This window comes from Trifolium pratense, linkage group LG2 (genome assembly GCF_020283565.1).
Source record: "Trifolium pratense cultivar HEN17-A07 linkage group LG2, ARS_RC_1.1, whole genome shotgun sequence".
Classification (NCBI taxonomy): domain Eukaryota; kingdom Viridiplantae; phylum Streptophyta; class Magnoliopsida; order Fabales; family Fabaceae; genus Trifolium; species Trifolium pratense.
This window is the reverse complement of record NC_060060.1, coordinates 49,343,619-49,362,285: the sequence shown is the minus strand read 5'-3', so window position 1 is coordinate 49,362,285 and position 18,667 is coordinate 49,343,619. Positions and strand designations below refer to the sequence as shown.

At 33.8% G+C, this 18,667-nt stretch overlaps 1 protein-coding gene across 1 annotated transcript; it reads left to right on the top strand.

The window, feature by feature from the left end:
* The first annotated feature begins 303 nt into the window (after positions 1-303).
* On the top strand, positions 304-18,569 carry LOC123911491 (cleavage and polyadenylation specificity factor subunit 1). The gene is made up of 26 exons (XM_045962914.1): positions 304-798; positions 1,525-1,671; positions 3,487-3,640; positions 5,221-5,356; positions 5,943-6,088; positions 6,437-6,532; positions 6,686-6,738; positions 7,071-7,202; positions 7,761-7,812; positions 7,929-8,048; positions 8,225-8,359; positions 8,497-8,625; positions 9,218-9,295; positions 9,509-9,649; positions 11,051-11,145; positions 12,223-12,419; positions 12,669-13,450; positions 13,768-13,848; positions 13,972-14,037; positions 14,142-14,219; positions 14,829-15,056; positions 15,180-15,311; positions 15,405-15,581; positions 16,731-16,916; positions 17,022-17,389; positions 17,942-18,569. The coding sequence occupies exons 1-26, from the start codon at positions 485-487 to the stop codon at positions 18,054-18,056; spliced, it is 4,338 nt and encodes a 1,445-aa protein (XP_045818870.1). The 5' UTR covers positions 304-484; the 3' UTR covers positions 18,057-18,569.
* The last annotated feature ends 98 nt before the right edge of the window (positions 18,570-18,667 follow it).

The window sequence follows — 18,667 nt, the reverse complement described above, 5'->3', positions numbered from 1 at the left end:
GTGAGATTGTTGGAGGAGTGTTTTGTGTGTATTTTCAACTAAAAAGTCCATCAAAATCCATTGCAAAGAAGAATCCATCAAAATCCATAGACTTTTGAATACCAATAGACATTTTAAAAGTGGTAAGAAATCTCAATTGAATACCAACAGATTTTGTTGTCTTGAAAAAAAAATCTTAATTGTCTTAATTGAATACCACAAGATTTATTTAACTTTTCTAAAAGTCTTGATTGAATACCACAAGATTTTTTTATCATAAAAAAGTCTTTTAAAATCCTATGAAATCTTAATCCAATACACCCCCTAAAATAACATTTCAAAAAATTACTTATGCAAAGTAAGTACAGACTACAGTACTGTACATCACAGCTATCACTACACGCGAAAGTGGCTTAGTTACTGACACTGTGCGAACCAAAACCCAAACCCTAATTCAGGGTTTAACTAACCATCTCCAAAATCATCATTCCCAAATCAACCAACAATGAGTTTCGCCGCATACAAGATGATGCAATGGCCAACCGGCGTAGACAATTGCGCCTCCGGTTATCTCACTCACTCCCGTTCCGATTTCACACCTCGTATTCCATCTCTTCAACCCGACGACGATCTTGACTCCGATTGGGTCTCACAACCTCCTGACCTTGCTCCTGTTCCCAATCTCGTCATTACTGCTGCTAATATTCTTGAAGTTTACATTGTTCGTCTTCAACATGATCCTCCTAAGTCTTCTTCTTCTGATTCTCGTGTTCTCGATGGGATTGCCGGTGCTTCGCTTGAACTCGTTTGTCATTACAGGTTTTGCTTCAATTTTGTAATTTTGTAAATAAATCTTAAAGAATATACAATCAATTTAGTCCCTAAATTGTGTAATTCTTTGTAACATTGGTCTCTGAATGTATCAAAATTGAAAATACATCCACAATATATTTATCTTAGTATTAGCATTCTTTTTGTGAGGGTCATTATCATAACTTTATTTTTAGAAGGTGAATATACTGATCTTAATTCTCAATTTAGGTTATTAGAATGTTAATTATTATCATTATGATATGCCCTCTTTGTCTTATATTTTGGACATTAGCTGTGTCGTAGTGATCGTGCTGTGTCCGGTGTCGGTGCTTCTTAGGTTATATGACTTACGATTCTTAAGTTAGGATATATATATATATATATATATATATATATATATATATATATATATATATATATATATCCTTCATGCCACTGGTTGATTTGATGGAGTACATGTATGAATGTAAACTTGATTTTGCAAAATTGGTTTTGCTTAAAATTAATTTTGAAATGAAGTGATTTATGTGTATAAACTATTATCTCAAAATGTACGATTTGATAAGAGTGCTTATATCCAAATTAATGTTTTATGCAATTGAATAATATCACTAGTGTGTTGTAGTTTGGACTTTGGAAATTTAGTTTGTTATGATTTTGTGGGTTTCCCCGATGAATTGAGCGGTTGATTTGGGCATCTATCTCATCCCTGGTTTGATGCTTATGATTTAGGTTGCATGGTAATGTTGAAAGCGTGGCTGTGTTGAGTGTTGGGGGTGGTGATGCTTCTAGGAGGCGAGATTCTATCATCTTAACTTTTAAAGATGCAAAGATTTCAGTTCTAGAGTATGATGATTCTATCCACGGACTTCGTACCAGGTCAGTAGGGGGTTTTAAATCGGTATTTAAATGAATGTGCTTTTGTTTGGTAAATCATGTTCTTAATGGTGTGATATTTGGCTTTGCACTTTTGTGAACTGAAAATTATAAGGATTTTTATCTAAAATGGAGAGATAACTCCTGGAAAATATACCTATGAATTTATTATCGTGGTGGCTGATTTAGAATGGTTTGATTCAATAATAAGTTATCTTCTTTCTCTACATTTATTCTACTGGGTTGATTTTGAAATGGTTGACTGAATTGTATAGCGATTTTATTTGAAATGATATGGACTGGTACATGACATTCGAATTAAACTTGGTAGGATGGGATGAAGTGTTTATACCCTGTCTAGATGTCACATAAAAAATGCGATTGAAATCTTGTAATGTTACCTGTTTAAGGAAATGACTTTAGCATTTTGATGCCAAAGATTTATTATGAAGGCAAAATAGCAATGAAGTTCACAAAATTGCGACAAATGTGGATATTGTGTCGCCTATTGATTGATTTTCTTAAAATTTGGGTCGAGATTAACTCAACCCTGCAAATCCGGTTTGTAAGGTGAGAGATGATTATCAGTCGTAAATACATTTTCAAGCCATATCCCATTTAATGTGGCACTTTGAACACACCCTTGCTCACACACAGGATTGGACATCTGGGGGGTGACACGAGTGGCCCGATAGTAGAAGGTCCAAAGGATTTTGTGTAGGCTCTGATACTATCTTAAAATTTTGGTTCCATGTTAATAGCACACTATAACGCCGTTATTGCGGCATAATATAGTGGTGAGGCCCTCCACCACTACATCATAGGGCCGCAAAGCGCTATGGAGAGAAGCGGACATAGCGGCCGCAAAAAGCTGTTATGTTCCTTTTTCTCTTTGAGTTCACCATTCTTCTTCTCTAGTCCATGTTTCTGCTTCTGTGATTGCTAATCTATTTCTGATTTCTGTGCAAAAGTTGGTTTTCTCCTTCCTTTTTGTTTCTGTTTCGTTTTCCTTCTCCTTCATTTTTGAGTACATTTAGAACTTGATGAATGTTATTTTGATTACAAAATTACATTTAGAACTTATTTTAATGGGAAATGACATAGTTGATTATAGTTATTAAGTATGGTTGTCCCTTTAATTTTTTGTATTTTTCTATTTTTTAGTATTTATGTATGTTGTTGGGATTTATTTTTACTTTACTTTGTACATGGATTTTTAGTCTTCACAATAGCGGTCATCCCGCTATTTGCTATACTGCTATAGCATTTTTGGGGGTTGATGCTATGCGCTGCTATCTGAGATGAACAGCATACTTGACCCTAACTCAACTTATATAAATAAATTGAGGGATATCTCCCCACTTATATAAATAAATTTGACAATTATGTCGCAGGATAGGAGGGCTTTGTATATATAGTGTTAAATTTGTCTTGTTCTTTTGCTTGCTCTGTTTTTTTAATATGTTTTTCTGTCTTGTGGATCTCTTATCCTCATGTAGTTCTTTTCTCAAATCTTTCAATAAAAGATTTCTAATGTTTGTATAAAGAGGAAAGATAAATGATGGTAGATAAGACTATACTAGTTTTTACCCCCTCTTATCCTATATTAATTGGATGACATTGAAATTGTGTTAATATTGTTCAACTTACATATTTTGACTGTTATTTTTTGTCCAAATTTTCTCATCAATATTTTAGCTGTTTAATCTTTGAGGCATTCTTTGCTAGATTTTGCATGTAAGGGGGATAGAGGTTAGCCTTTACCATCTAAAGGATGAGGCTTATCTGTTAACTTATAACCTGATTTCTATTTTCCAGTTCTTTGCATTGTTTTGAGGGTCCAGAATGGCTTCATTTGAAAAGAGGTAGAGAACAATTTGCTATAGGTCCGGTGGCAAAGGTTGATCCTCAAGGAAGGTGTGGTGGAGTTCTTGTCTATGATTTGCAAATGATAATATTAAAGACTACTCAGGTTTATCCTCTATACTTCACCGATTCAAATATTCTTGTAGTAGCTTATTCCCGTTTTACAAAAGAAATTACTAGAAAGGTAATATGGACAAAAAGACCAATGCCTCTTAAAATGCTAAATCTCCGTACATATATGAAAATGTAACTCCCTTGAAGCAACCGTTAGTTTCCTTAATGCCGATGCAACTCATTTGGTGGACAGTAGGATTTAGGCTGATGTTTCCTTTGGAGTCTGTTCTTGTGGTTCTTGGTTACATTTTGATTTCTGTACAGTACCAGAAAGGATTACTTCAAATGATTTATTGATGATTTAAAACACCATAAAAAGATTTCTCTCCTAATGACTGTTCTGAACCTTTCTGGTCAATTAAATAGTGAGTCATCTGTGGTGCAGCAATTTCTGATATGCCAATTTAGTGGTTTTGGTAGGAGAAAGGATGAAAAGGTACCTTTTCAGTGTACTATGCATACAGTGATTTGGTGCACTTGTATGGAGAGAAATTCCAGAATTATTTTTCATAGTTTTTTATTGTTCTGCTTTAAGATAAGGTTGTTTTCATAGCTTTTTCTTTTTTGCCTGCCTAATGCCTAGTGGTTTTATTTAGACATATTAATGTGGAACAAAAATGGGATATGTGGGATATCACTAAGCCACCAAAATTCTTGTGTTAATAATATTTTATAAAAAAAATATGGTGCAAACAACCATGGTTTTTGTAGTACTACATAAATCGTAAAACTTAATATTAAATAGAAAAGAAATCTTTTTTCCTTATTATTTCTCTGCTGTTTTTTTTTTTGGGAACCTGCTTCTGGTTTCCTTAGTTTCCTGTTTTTATCCCCCTTGCTGATGTGATTAGATTTTCACTGTAATGGGCTCTCTTTCTTGCCTTGTTGATGTTGCTTTGGCTGGATAAGGCCTTTTATTTGTATCTCTTTTGGGTTTTTCTAGCACTTCTTGTGCTTGGACACTGTGTTTCCAATAAAATCTTTGCTGAATTAAAAAAAAAAATAAAAATAGAAAAGAAACCAAACCAGTTCTTGTAAGCAGCACTAAAGAGGGGATGAGCATCAATCCCTCTCACACCTGGCTACTCGCTCTGTTGCGGATTTAGCTTAAGTGTCCGTTTCGACTGATTCTTGTAAGAATTTTAAAGATTTAGCTGCTACATGGTGAATTGTCAAAGCAAAATAACGTCATATATTAAAACAGTAATAATCATAAATATTTCAAAGGCACTGTGTATTCTCATGGAGTTTTATTCTATATTCCATTGACCACAAAGCTAATGATCAGCGAGAAAACATTTATGAGCCATTTCATTCTATTGTTAAAACATTTATTTTTCTGTATTAAACTATTAATTCTTGACTGTACCGGCCTGTCACTTGTTTTTCTTTGAATGGTCAGCTGTTGAAGGATATGACTGTACAGTTTTGCTTTCTTTAACCCACCCTACTTCTAGAATCTGATTAAATGAACATTAGCTTTGATTCATTTTATTGTCTCACGGGGAAATTTCTGTCGATTTAGTTTTTGTTGTCTTTTAATCACTTCTATTTATGTATTATTGTTGTCAGGCTGGTTCTGGTTTAGTTGGGGAGGATGATGTGTCAGGTTCTGGAGGTTCAGTTGCTGCTCGTATCGACTCATCTTATATGATAAATTTGCGTGACTTGGATATGAGGCATGTAAAAGATTTCACATTTGTTCATGGTGAGCATCACACAGTATTATTTGTTATCATCTTGCCACTTGTACATAAGATAGACGGGCCACGTTTGACATTTTATTTTTTATTTAAAAAAAAATAGAAGTTAATCATATTTATTACTTTGCTGTGTTTTTTTGGTCATAAATGATAACAATTGACATGGAATCTCAGGATTTCATTTCTAGTGCAGAAGAGTTTACCTGGCAATTCTTTTGTGAATAATATATGAATAGAATTCTGTAATCTACATGCATGCATTCCAATCCACACAAACTAAAGAAAATACCAACTTTACTCTTTGATTATAATAAATGGTTCAAATGTGTGATTAAAAAAAATATTGACTGTTGGTTCAGTGAAAATGATTTGTTTTTTAAATTAATTTCCTTCTTCCTTCTCTGGTCTCCTTCGTTGTAATATGATTTAAATTAGTCATCAGAAGTCAAAATATTACAAATTATGGTTATTTTATTTCATACTTTTGTTTATATATTTCTTTGCCTGAAGAAGTATTAATGACTGTACATAAGTTTGTGCTATTTTTTTATCTAAGCAGTCTTTTGTAAATCTGTTTAACTGATTATATAGGCTATATCGAACCTGTCATGGTCATCTTACATGAACGTGAGCTTACTTGGGCTGGGCGTGTCTCATGGAAAAATCATACTTGCACGATATCAGCACTTAGCATAAGCACAACTTTGAAGCAGCATCCACTTATTTGGTCAGCTGTTGTAAGTTCAATGTGGATGTCGTCTTGATACAATTAGCCATTTTGTTAAAATCTGTTAAGTTGGAGTATTTTATGTTATCGTTGGTTTACTTAACCTGCCCAATTTTTACTATCCATTTGTTTTTTATTTAGTTTTCTTTTTTCCAGTTAATAATTTTTGTTTTTGCTCTCTCTTAAGTAGGCAATGACTGACTTGTGAATAATGTCTATGATGTTATGTTATCTTTCTTTTGAATGTTATTTCCTCACAAATTTCATACATATCTCCAAAATTAGCATAATTTTACTTCTACCAACTTATTGCTCTTTTTTAATATTTAAATTTGTGTTTGTCATATTCATTTGTTAGAATCTCCCCCACGATGCCTACAAGCTTCTTGCAGTGCCCTCGCCAATTGGTGGTGTTCTTGTCATTGGTGCGAACACTATTCATTATCACAGTCAGGTACATGTGTTGCTCAGGCATCATTATGCAATGTCTGGTTAATTGCTATATATTTGTATGGATGTTAAGTGTGTTTGTGTGGTTCCCACATTCTTTAGTTTATGGTTCATAAAAGAGATAGGCATAATCTAATTATATTAGTTGTTTTTGCAGTCTGCTTCATGTGCATTGGCCTTGAACAGCTATGCTGTTTCGCTTGATAATAGGTGGTGATTTTTTCCCTTTCTGTATCATACTCTTTGTAGAAAGTAAAAAGAAAAATCCGATTCTGGGCTTTGAATTCACAAATGGATTGACATGATTTCTCTCTTTTCTTGCAACGTTTTGACTTCCCTTTATGATGCATATTGATTAACTTTTTTCTATTATATTTTTTTAAACATTTTTAATCCAAGGTCCTTCCTTTTTATTTTCCTATTTCTATTTGATTCACATGTCATGGCTTTGTCTGAAAATTGTAGTGATGTTGCTGGTGTGCAATGGTTTTGTGATCTGTGATTTTCTATTTAAGTTCTATTGATTGTCATTTTTATTTCAGTCAGGAGATGCCAAGATCAAGTTTCAATGTGGAACTTGATGCTGCCAATGCAACTTGGTTAGTGAATGATGTAGCCTTGCTGTCAACAAAAACCGGTGAACTGCTATTGCTTACTCTTATTTATGATGGAAGGTATGTTGCTCCTCCTTTTGCATTTCCGTTGTTCATGTTCTTTATGTTGTGGATCTTATGTCAATATTAGTTGATTGACTTGTAGATGATCTAGATTAAGATTGCACTCAAACTGACATAGAATAGGCATGTCTTCTACTTTGGGATGGAGAAACTAATAGCATTCTATCTCAACGTTATAAAATTTTCAAACTTCCATTCTTGCGGTTGGACTTGTATGTTTCTATTCCTCTCTATATTGTAATTCTATAATGTTATACTTCTTATGTGAAAGTGTAAGGTATTGCAACGTAACACTGTCTATTTTCTACACTCAACTATTTTGTTAATTTCTTTTTCATTGAAGGAATCAATTTTGGGTGTTTTTTTTTTTCTTTTGATAATTTAATCTGGAGTCTGTACTCTGTAGGTAGAAGGAAATTAATTTTAAGAGTTGTAGAGTAAACAATATGATTGTTGCTCTATACTTGTTGTGTGCTTAAAAGTTAAAACAGTACAAAGTACATTTATGATTGAACTTTTTCCACGTATAAACCCATCAATGTTTTAAATTCTCAGGGTTGTACAGAGACTTGATCTTTCCAAGTCAAAAGCTTCAGTTCTATCATCTGTAAGTTTTAAAATTAAGGTCTTACCTATTATGCTAATGTTATAGGGTTGGCTCTCGTCTTTAAAGATAATTTTTCGGATTGAGTTTTGCTTCTTCAATATCTTCAATTTTTGTAGGGTATTACGACAATTGGAAATTCTATGTTTTTTCTCGCTAGTCGATTAGGAGACAGTATGCTGGTGCAATTTTCATGTGGATCGGGTGTTTCAATGTCGTCGTCCAATCTAAAAGAAGAGGTGCATATTGGATGCCTTGAATTTTTACGCTACCTTCTTCTCGTAGATTCTTTTAAAGATATTTCTTTCAGTATATAAAAATGTGTTACATTGACACTGCTATCTTTATTATTATGTCTATTGTTTACCTGTCTCGTCATTTTTAAATTTTAGCACATTTTCCTGCAAATTTATAGGTTGGTGATTATGACGTAGATGCTCCTTCAGCAAAGAGATTGCGGAGGTCACCTTCTGATGCTTTGCAAGATATGGTTAGTGGTGAGGAGCTCTCCTTGTATGGATCTGCTCCAAATAGAACAGAATCAGCACAGGTAGTGTTTTGTTATGCACAGGGCAAGTAACATCTTTCATTTGCTTCGTCATCACTTTCTTCTCCATCTTTATTGTCGTATTTTCTGAAATGTTTAGGCCTATTAAACTTCCTGAACTAGTTATACGTTGTCTGCAGAAATCTTTCTCGTTTGCAGTGAGGGATTCATTGATAAATGTTGGTCCTTTGAAAGATTTTTCGTATGGTTTAAGAATAAATGCTGATGCAAATGCTACAGGGATAGCCAAACAAAGTAACTATGAATTGGTCAGTATTTTAATTTGTTACTATGCATAATTTAATCATACTACTATTAACTTGCTTAGATTGTGCTGAGAAGAAGCTGTGTTGTCAATAGCAGAGAATGGAGTGTAGTGGCATACCCGCTAAAGGCTGTAGCGGTATAGCAAGTAGTTGAATGGTTGCTACCTCGAAGTTTTGGGAAATAAAAAAAAAGTTAATTTTTTCTTTCTTTCAAGAATACACAAAATTAAACTCATATTCATAACTGATAAACAAACTTCATTGTCACTGATAGTAAAACTCATTCTAAGGTAATATGTTTTTTGGTGAAATGATAAAAAAAAAGTCTAATAAAAATCAGAGGAAACAGCTATAAGTTGAGATTGATAGGAGATTGATTCACTGTAGCGACTGCTAGCAGCCATTATTTTGTTGTCACTTAACAATGCAGCACAATGGGGTGTCTTGTAGCGCGTAGGGGCTTCTATGCCATGCAACACTGCTATTGACTATTTATAGTATTCCCTTGAATACAACTTCAAGCACATTTTTTGTGTCATAGTTATGTTTTACTGTTCAATATTTTTCGTTTCACATATCTTGTGCTGCTATGCAGGTGTGTTGTTCTGGTCATGGAAAGAATGGTTCTCTGTGTGTTCTTCGGCAATCCATTCGTCCGGAAGTGATTACTGAGGTTTGTCCATGGTTCATTATCTTGAGCCATTTTTGTTTCACATATCTTGATGCATATGTTTATGATTTTTTAAAGTTTCGCTGCACTTTCATATAAAAAAGCTATTAATACTTTTGTTTTTTTATGTTATATCAGTATGATGGTATTATAAATAAGTTCAGATACAACAAATATTTCATTGTATGTACTACTTTTTGTAATGCATAATTTCAGGTTGAACTTCCTGGTTGCAAAGGAATTTGGACTGTTTATCATAAGAGCACACGCTCAGTTAATGCTGACTCATCTAAGCTGGCTGATGATGAAGATGAATATCATGCGTACCTTATTATAAGTTTGGAGTCACGTACTATGGTAATTTCTTTTATTTCATTCAATTGTGGAAGGATAAGTTTATAATTCATAAAATTGTTAATAATTTTTTATTTTAATGCTATTTGTGAATAGAATTCTAGTCAAATCAATCGGGGGGGAGAAGTTCAAGTATTACATAATTTACATTACATGTTAGGACACATAATCACTTGATTGCTTTTGGACAAATGTTTGTTAAATTTGAATTTTGATTGCCATTTTGATGATGGATTCTGGAGACAACCTGATTATTGGCACAGCGAACTACAACATTTTTGGACAGTGGAAGGAAATCAATAACACTAGGATTGACAACATCAGTACAATGAACTCCTCCTTCACAATTAAACTTAACCAGATAGACTGTTTTCCTGTTAGGCTATTATGCTAATGCCTTCCAAACGCACTAATACCTACATCCATTTACTAATGCCTTCCAAACGCACTAATGCCTTCCAGACACATGATCCTCTTGAAGAGTAGTCAGCCATAATAGTGGCGGAGTTGATTTGATATAAAATAGGGTTAATAAGTGTTTTGCCTCCTGCAATTTAGGCGAGTTTTGCAATAGGGTTACCAAGTGTTTACCTACTTTTAACCCCTGACCACATATATTGGCCTATGACTATACATTTTCATGACATGGCATGCCTACTTGTCATTTTTTTATTTACATTCACTTGGATATTGATAACTTTTTAATAAAACAAAAAACAAAATGTACAGGTGGATTTATAACTTTTTAAATCTCCCTTTCTTCTTGATTAATGATTTTAATTTGTTTTGTTTTGTTTTATTGAAAAGTTATAAATATCTAGGTGGATTTAAATGAAAATAGTAAACGAAAAAATGGCAAGTAGGCATGCCACATCATCAAAATGTACAGTCATATGCTAACATTGTGGCCAGGGGTTAAAAATAGGGCATCTTTGAATTACAGTGAAGCAAAATTTTATTTTTTCAGGGGGGTAAAGCACCTATTAACCCTATAAAATATATGGTGTTGGATTTGTTTTGCTTTGCCTATTAAACATTAAAGATAGAGGGCACATACAAAATTTCTACCTCTGAATGCAAAAGATTATTTAGTAATATTTGACGGATAAATTTTTAGCAAGTGTTGGGGTTGGTCCTGTGAGGGTGAGAAGGAAGAACAGTCTCTTTTTTCATTTTTATTTATAGGTTATTTCTCTTCGATTTTAATATCCACCTCGTTGGTTTTATTCTTTTCCCATTTTCCAATAGTGTACGTTTTTAGGTATTTTGTTCGCTAGATTTCTTTGTTCTTCCATTTCAATGGAATTTCCGCCACACAAATATTAGAAAATAAACGGCGCTAATACTTTTTTGTTTACTTATTACTAAGTTACAGAGTCTCGTTTTTTCGCCTGTTATCTTTAGGTACTAGAAACAGCTGATCTTCTGAGTGAAGTTACCGAAAGTGTTGACTATTATATTCAAGGAAAAACACTTGCTGCAGGGAATTTATTTGGAAGGTCAGTCTTTATCATTTATGCCTATTGCTCTTATGAATCTTTGTTGTGCTTTGCTGTTATCTGTATATTGCTGGTTGCTGATGTATGTGTAGAGATAAATTTAGTCAGAAGACAAAGTGATAGTACCAGTCAAGCGTAAACGGAAAAATGAGCGGTCATATAAGACAAAAGAGGATTAGAAATGAAATTTTAAAAGAAAAATTTGGTGTAGTTCTTCTGATTGTTGAAAAGATGATTGGGTCTCCTTTTAGGTCATATGGGCATGTGTAGAGAAGACCCACAGAAGCACTGGTAAAGAGGGTGGATTAATCGGAGAATAGTTCAATACTTATAGACAGAGAAACCAAAGAAAATATTGGCCAAACAGTACATTATGATGTTTGATATATGTTGCCAACTCCACCTAATGATTACTGATTTTTTAATTATTATTGCATGGTTTGTTACCACGTGATGAACAAAAAGTAAATATGCTCCATTTGTTGACTTGAGATTAAAAATATTGTATATTCTATTCTCTTTGTAATATGATGAGGGTGAACTATAATATATACTTGAGGCTGGCCTAACCAGCAGTAACAACTCCTCAAGATTAGGGAATAGAATCTCAAGTAAGAAAGGAGACAAGGAAATAATCACATAAATACTATCGGCAGAATCTAGAGGATACTAATATTTACAATATGTCAACATGTTGAAGATATGATATGACACCCACTGATGTGTCGTCATGTAATAGCTTAGGCTTTTGGGTTCAATTCTTGCCACCCTGATTCTTCTAATAAAAGTTGAATTTAAGCACAAGGTAGGTTGGCATAAACCTCAAAGGCTTCTTGTGTGAGAGGGTGTGTTGAGGTATAATATGAAAATTATTCCTGTCTTCACCTGATTGTTAAACTTTTGGAGTTTGTTGGTTCATGCCACCGTTTGTGTTTTGTATACCTTGGTTTACCTTGCTGGTTGTCATGTTTCCTGTATGTCTTATGGTAGCCAGTGTAATGTTTTCACAAAGTTCCATTCTTCTGAATTCAAATTAAGACTAAGATTTAACTAACAGAGTTGTGGTTTTGTCGATAGACGTCGAGTTATTCAAGTCTACGAACGTGGTGCTCGAATTCTGGATGGTTCTTTTATGACCCAAGATGTAAGCTTTGGAACTTCTAACTCTGAATCTAGTTACGGATCTGAGAGTGCTTTGGCACTATCTGTTTCTATAGCTGATCCATATGTCTTGCTCAGAATGAGTGATGGAAGTGTTCGACTTTTGGTTGGAGGTAAATTTTTGTTATTTACTTCTGTCAAAATAAATTACAGTTATCAATTTTATTAGTTTCATACTTTTTCTCACAATCAGTTTATCCTTGTTCATTTATTTTTGCTGGTGATAATACTTCTATTATTCGTACTGCTTATGGTCGACTGTTAGTGGACTGTGGACTGAGAACATAGTGCAAGCCTCTGAATGTTTCTGAGAATCTGTCTAGTATCTAATCGTTTTTTCCCTTGTTCATCTCAATATACAGATCCTAGCACCTGCACCATTTCTGTCACTTCTCCAGCTTCATTTGAGGGATCAAAGGGATCGGTTTCATCATGTACACTCTACCATGATAAAGGACCTGAACCATGGCTAAGGAAGACAAGTACTGATGCATGGCTTTCTACCGGGGTTGGTGAGGCCATTGATGGCACTGATGGTGCGGTTCAGGACCATGGGGATGTTTATTGTGTTGTATGTTACGAAAATGGCAACCTTGAAATATTTGATGTACCCAATTTCAGCTGTGTTTTTTCCGTGGAAAATTTTCTGTCTGGAAAGAGCCACCTTGTTGATGCTCTGACAAAAGAGGTGCCAAAAGATTCTCAAAAGGGGGATAAGGTTTCTGATGGAGTGGTCAGCCAAGGCAGGAAGGATGCCCTGAATATGAAGGTTGTGGAGTTGGCCATGCAGAGATGGTCGGGAAAGCATAGCCGTCCATTTCTTTTTGGGATTTTGAGTGATGGAACAACTCTTTGTTACCATGCTTACCTTTATGAAAATCCAGACGGCACTTCTAAGGTTGAGGATTCAATATCAGCTGGTGGGCCTATTGGCCTTAGCAATACTAGTGTTTCTAGGCTTAGAAATTTGAGATTTGTTCGTGTGCCCTTGGATGTACATGCCAGGGAAGAGACATCAAATGCATCACCTTGTCAACAAATTAATATTTTCAAGAATATTGGTAGTCATGAAGGATTCTTCCTATTGGGGTCAAGACCGGCTTGGGTAATGGTGTTGAGAGAACGGCTTCGTGTTCATCCACAGGTCAGAATCGATTATTCTTTATATAAATATATCTATTTCTATAGATATATCTATATATGTGCTTATTCCATTTGGCTGGCTTTTGGTATAACAAGCTCTCAAATAGGACTATGCCAATTGTGAATGTTGTTTTTGTTCAAGTTATAATGTGTTATTATCATAGATTGAAATGCATATCTTGTTTGAGCCATCAGCCCATCACAACAGGTGGCTGCATTCTTTGCTTAGTTATTATACGAAGAATAAAGTATATTCATTTTGCTTATATGGTTGTAAAACTAAGTTGACAATCATCTTACTATTTTATTCTGTTACAGCTATGTGACGGGTCTATTGTTGCTTTCACCGTCCTTCACAATGTAAACTGCAATCACGGCCTCATATATGTTACATCACAGGTACAGGATAATACCTTCCTTTTATTGATAAAATTGATCATAAACAAATACCAAAAAACATAAAAATGATCATAAACTAAATCTGTAATTGTGGCTGACTTTTATTGTGTATCTTCTATGTAGGGTGTTTTAAAGATATGCCAACTGCCTTCTGGCTCAAACTATGATTGCTACTGGCCTGTACAGAAAGTGGGTTTATTTTTTATTTTATTTTTTTTCTTCGTATTACTATCTTAATTTTCTGTAGTATGTTATTTACTTTTTTTTTTCCAAATTTTGGACATCATCTTTAGGTTCCTCTTAAAGCTACTCCACATCAAGTAACTTACTATGCAGAGAAGAATTTGTATCCGATTATTGTTTCATTTCCTGTGAGTATATGTCTTCTCTTTTAGTTTTTATTTTATTTAAATTTTCCTTCAGTAATCAAGATCATAATTAAAAGAATACAAGGTTATATCTATTACACATTTAATTAGAGTTAGAAGTATTCCTTGTGGATGGAATCTTGTACACAATGTTTCATGATTCAAGCATCTGTAAACAATTACATTTAACTGTAACACATTTATGAATTATTTACTACTTTAAGCTAAGAATTAGACTACATAAACTAATCTTGCATTTTCTTTTCCCATTTGCATGTATCTTGATTAGTAAACTGTCTCTATAATTGTGCACATATTTTTTTTGAAAAAATGTGAATATTTTCAAAATAACCACTTTCATTTTATGTTTATTGTCAAGTGCATTTTTCTCCATCAGTGGTTCATTTCAATATTTATGTGATTAAGAATGGCTGGTTATTTAGTTATTTCGTTGGTTTGGTGTTAAATGAATTGTTCCTAGTAAACTGGATGGCTTCAGTTTTTGTTTTTATAATTCATATGGAACAACACTTTTTCCTTTGATTTGTATTGCTGTATGCATGAAGGTTTTAGATTCATGAAATAATGGAACTTTTTAATCATTCTCATCAGGTTCCTAAACCACTAAATCAAGTCATTACTTTAGTTGACCCAGATGCTAACAATCTAACTGAGAATCAGAATTTGAATTCTGATGAGCAAAACCGCTTTTATAGCATTGAAGAATTTGAGGTCCGTATTATGGAGCCAGAGAAGTCTGGCGGCCCTTGGCAAACAAAGGCAACAATACCCATGCAAAGTTCTGAAAATGCTCTCACTGTTAGGATGGTTACACTGATGGTAAATATTTTTTTTTTTCCTTTGGTTTTCAAATCAAGCTGAATACTAAATATGGTAATACAATGACGATGAATATTGCTTGCAATTAGTGATTTCTATTTGTGAAATATATCTTAATTGTAGAATACATCGTCAAAAGAAAACGAAACACTTTTAGCCGTTGGTACTGCTTACGTGCAAGGAGAAGATGTTGCTGCAAGAGGGCGTATACTCTTGTTCTCTTTGGGGAGGAATACTGATAATCCACAAGATCTGGTACCTCTTTTTGGACTAATGATGTCCCTTTATTCTAAATTTGGATGATGCCCTTACTTGGACGTCGTTAAAAAATATTAACATTCTTTACAGGTTTCAGAGGTGTACTCAAAGGAATTAAAAGGTGCTATATCTGCCATGGCCTCACTTCAGGGTCATCTATTAATTGCATCTGGTCCAAAAATTATCCTTCATAAGTGGACCGGCACTGAGTTGAATGGTGTTGCATTTTTTGATGTGCCACCACTGCATGTTGTGAGCTTAAATATTGTAAGTGATATTTCCTTAAATATTTATCCGTATGAATTTATGATAAAATCGAGAATGGAACAATGCAAGTGGTGTTTAATTATTTGCATTGAACATTAATTTTCCCAATTTTCTCTTATTGAATTACAATTTCACTTTTGTTATTTTGAAATTTCGTTTTCATGAGGAGTGATCTTCGGATGCTTAATACTCCCTCCGTAACGGTATATAAGCAAAAACCGTCAATTCACACAGTTTAAGAAATATGATCAGCTTTATTTATTCTCAACTGCAGTACCCAATTTACTCTCATTACATTAGTAATTAGTCAATTTTACCCTTATAAAAAGTGTTTAGTTACATTAATTAATACTCCTAGTTTACTGTAAAAAGCAAACACCTTTATTATAATCAGCCGAAAAAAATCAGTTTTTCATTAATGACTGCTCCTATAATGAAGGTTCAATTTAATATTTCAAGAAGAAAAAAAGGAAAAACAAGGCACCATTCATTACCGTTCGCATAGAGTACTACTCATTTTTTTGGTATATGCAATGAAACATGGGACTCATGATAATACTATTCTTTCCATGCACCATTCATTAATTGAGTTTGGATTAATGTGAAAAGGCTTAAATACACATTTGGTCCCTTACGTTTATTTTAGGTTTCAATTTGGTCCCTTACGTTTAAAAAGTATCAATTTGGTTCCTTACGTTTATTTTAGGTTTTAAGTTAGTCCTTTCCGTCAATTTTGTCACATGTGACAGTCAATTTGCATATGTGGACAGACACGTGGCACTTGTACATGCTGACACGTGTACTGTTCAAACGGTGTTAGTGACAAAACTAACGGAAAGGACTAACTTGAAACCTAAAATAAACGTAAGGGACCAAATGTGTAGTTAAACATGTGAAAAACTGTACTTACTTTTAATCAAGGGCATTTTTGGCGTTCTATGTTTTTATATTATATGAGGAGAAAAGTCAAATTTGCTTATATTTGTAACAACTAAGTCTGAAATTTTTTGCTTATACACCGTTACGGAGGGAGTATATAAATATTATTGTCAGTAAAAAATATCATGAAGAGAAGCTCTGGTAATTGGATGTTATCAGAGGGATTTTTTTTAATCCTGTTTTAGTTTATAACTATTAACAACTTTGCAGGTAAAGAACTTCATCCTTATTGGCGACATCCATAAAAGCATATATTTTCTTAGTTGGAAAGAGCAGGGTTCTCAACTTAGTTTGTTAGCCAAGGATTTTGGTTCTCTTGATTGTTTTGCTACAGAATTTTTGATTGATGGAAGTACTCTGAGTCTCATGGTTTCAGATGATCAAAAAAATATCCAGGTTTGTCTGTGTGGTGATATATTATTTCAGTTTATTTGTCGTGTTTATTTTTGTATTAGTTTTTGGCCTTTTCCTTAAGACGACATTTATAATGTATGGGAGCAGATTTTTTACTATGCACCAAAGATGTCTGAGAGTTGGAAAGGACAGAAGCTTCTTTCAAGAGCTGAATTTCATGTCGGGGCACATGTGACTAAATTCTTAAGGCTGCAGATGTTATCTACTTCTGGTCCAGGCTCAGATAAAACCAATCGTTTTGCCTTGTTATTTGGTACATTGGATGGTAGTATTGGTTGCATTGCTCCTCTTGATGAAATCACATTCCGTAGACTGCAGTCTTTACAGAAAAAGCTCGTTGATGCCGTTCCCCATGTTGCTGGCCTAAATCCAAGAGCTTTCAGATTGTTCCATTCAAATGGAAAGGCCCATCGACCAGGTCCCGACAGTATAGTTGACTGTGAGCTGCTATGCCAGTAAGTTTATCTTCTCACCCAAACATTATGTAAGAATTGTGACACGAATTTTAGTCTTAATAAAAATGATAAGTAGTTTATTCCAAATATATGTTGAGGAATTGTGTTTTGCAACAAGAATATATTTTTTTTTTTTGACACTTGCAACAAGAAATTAATTGCCATATAAAATACATTATCGAAAAATATTTATGAATATTATTTCATTTGTGTGCAGAGTATAAACACTAATTTGAATATATAGACAAGTTCTAACTAATGGGACTAATATAATACCCTAATAAATAATAATTACATATTTACTAGTATGAAACCTGACCGCTGCTAAACACAATGAAACATAAGAAGTTAAAACAAATGGGTTACTCCGTGGAAAAGTCTAGGTCATTTTCTTGCATAATCAATCCATGATAGCCAACTGGGGGAAAGCTATATATACCCTGCAATTACTGACATGTCCTATGTCAGACATCTACAATTTTTGTATATTTAATTAATACTTTAATTCTTTGTTTTGAATTGTAAAATCTGTCTTGGTCTGCTTTATTACAGTTATGAAATGCTTCAATTGGAGGAACAGCTTGAAATTGCTCACCAGGTTGGAACAACTCGATCACAAATTCTCTCAAATCTAAATGATCTGTCTCTTGGAACAAGCTTCTTGTGAGCACGGTCGTCAATTGTAAATTGAGAAACAATGCTGCGTATGTTCTTGGCAGAGTTATTTATTTTGGTGAAGTTGCACTTATTTTAAATTGCTTCAACATGTTTGAAAGCTTGGGTAAGTCATTAAACCATAGTCGCACTATCCTACCGTCCTTGAAGCAGTTGATACAGGCAAGCCTTTGGACGGGGATATCCAAAAATTGACTCCAATCGTATGTTCCATATCTGTATATCAAAGTTTAAATTGTATTATCCTTCATCCTGGAGCAATGAAGTTATTATTTTCTCGGCTTGGTTCCGAAGGGATGAGTGTGTCAAATTCCCAAATGGGATGTAATGTAACATTAATTTTGTTAATTTGTTAACCTAGAGAAACAATTTGGAAAACTGAACTATTAGAATGTAGGTTCTTTTCTGAATGTCAGCATTAAGAATTCTTTGTAACATTATGTGTAATTAATCTTTTTTCTCCGCATAGTTTACAAATGAATGACATTGTAATTTAACTTCCATATGTTATATGTTCGTCCATTTATAATGATGAATTTCAAAATGTGATTCTGCTATTTCTGCCTACTAAATGTGGCATTGCTAGTATGTTATCAAATATAT

Bases quoted from the DNA above. Each gene is read 5' to 3' on its own strand.
- LOC123911491 (XM_045962914.1), top strand. From the start codon at position 485: ATGAGTTTCGCCGCATACAAGATGATGCAATGGCCAACCGGCGTAGAC. The intron at 8,626-9,217 runs GTCAGTATTTTA...GCTGCTATGCAG, and splicing joins AACAAAGTAACTATGAATTG to GTGTGTTGTTCTGGTCATGG. The intron at 17,390-17,941 runs GTAAGTTTATCT...GCTTTATTACAG, and splicing joins GACTGTGAGCTGCTATGCCA to TTATGAAATGCTTCAATTGG.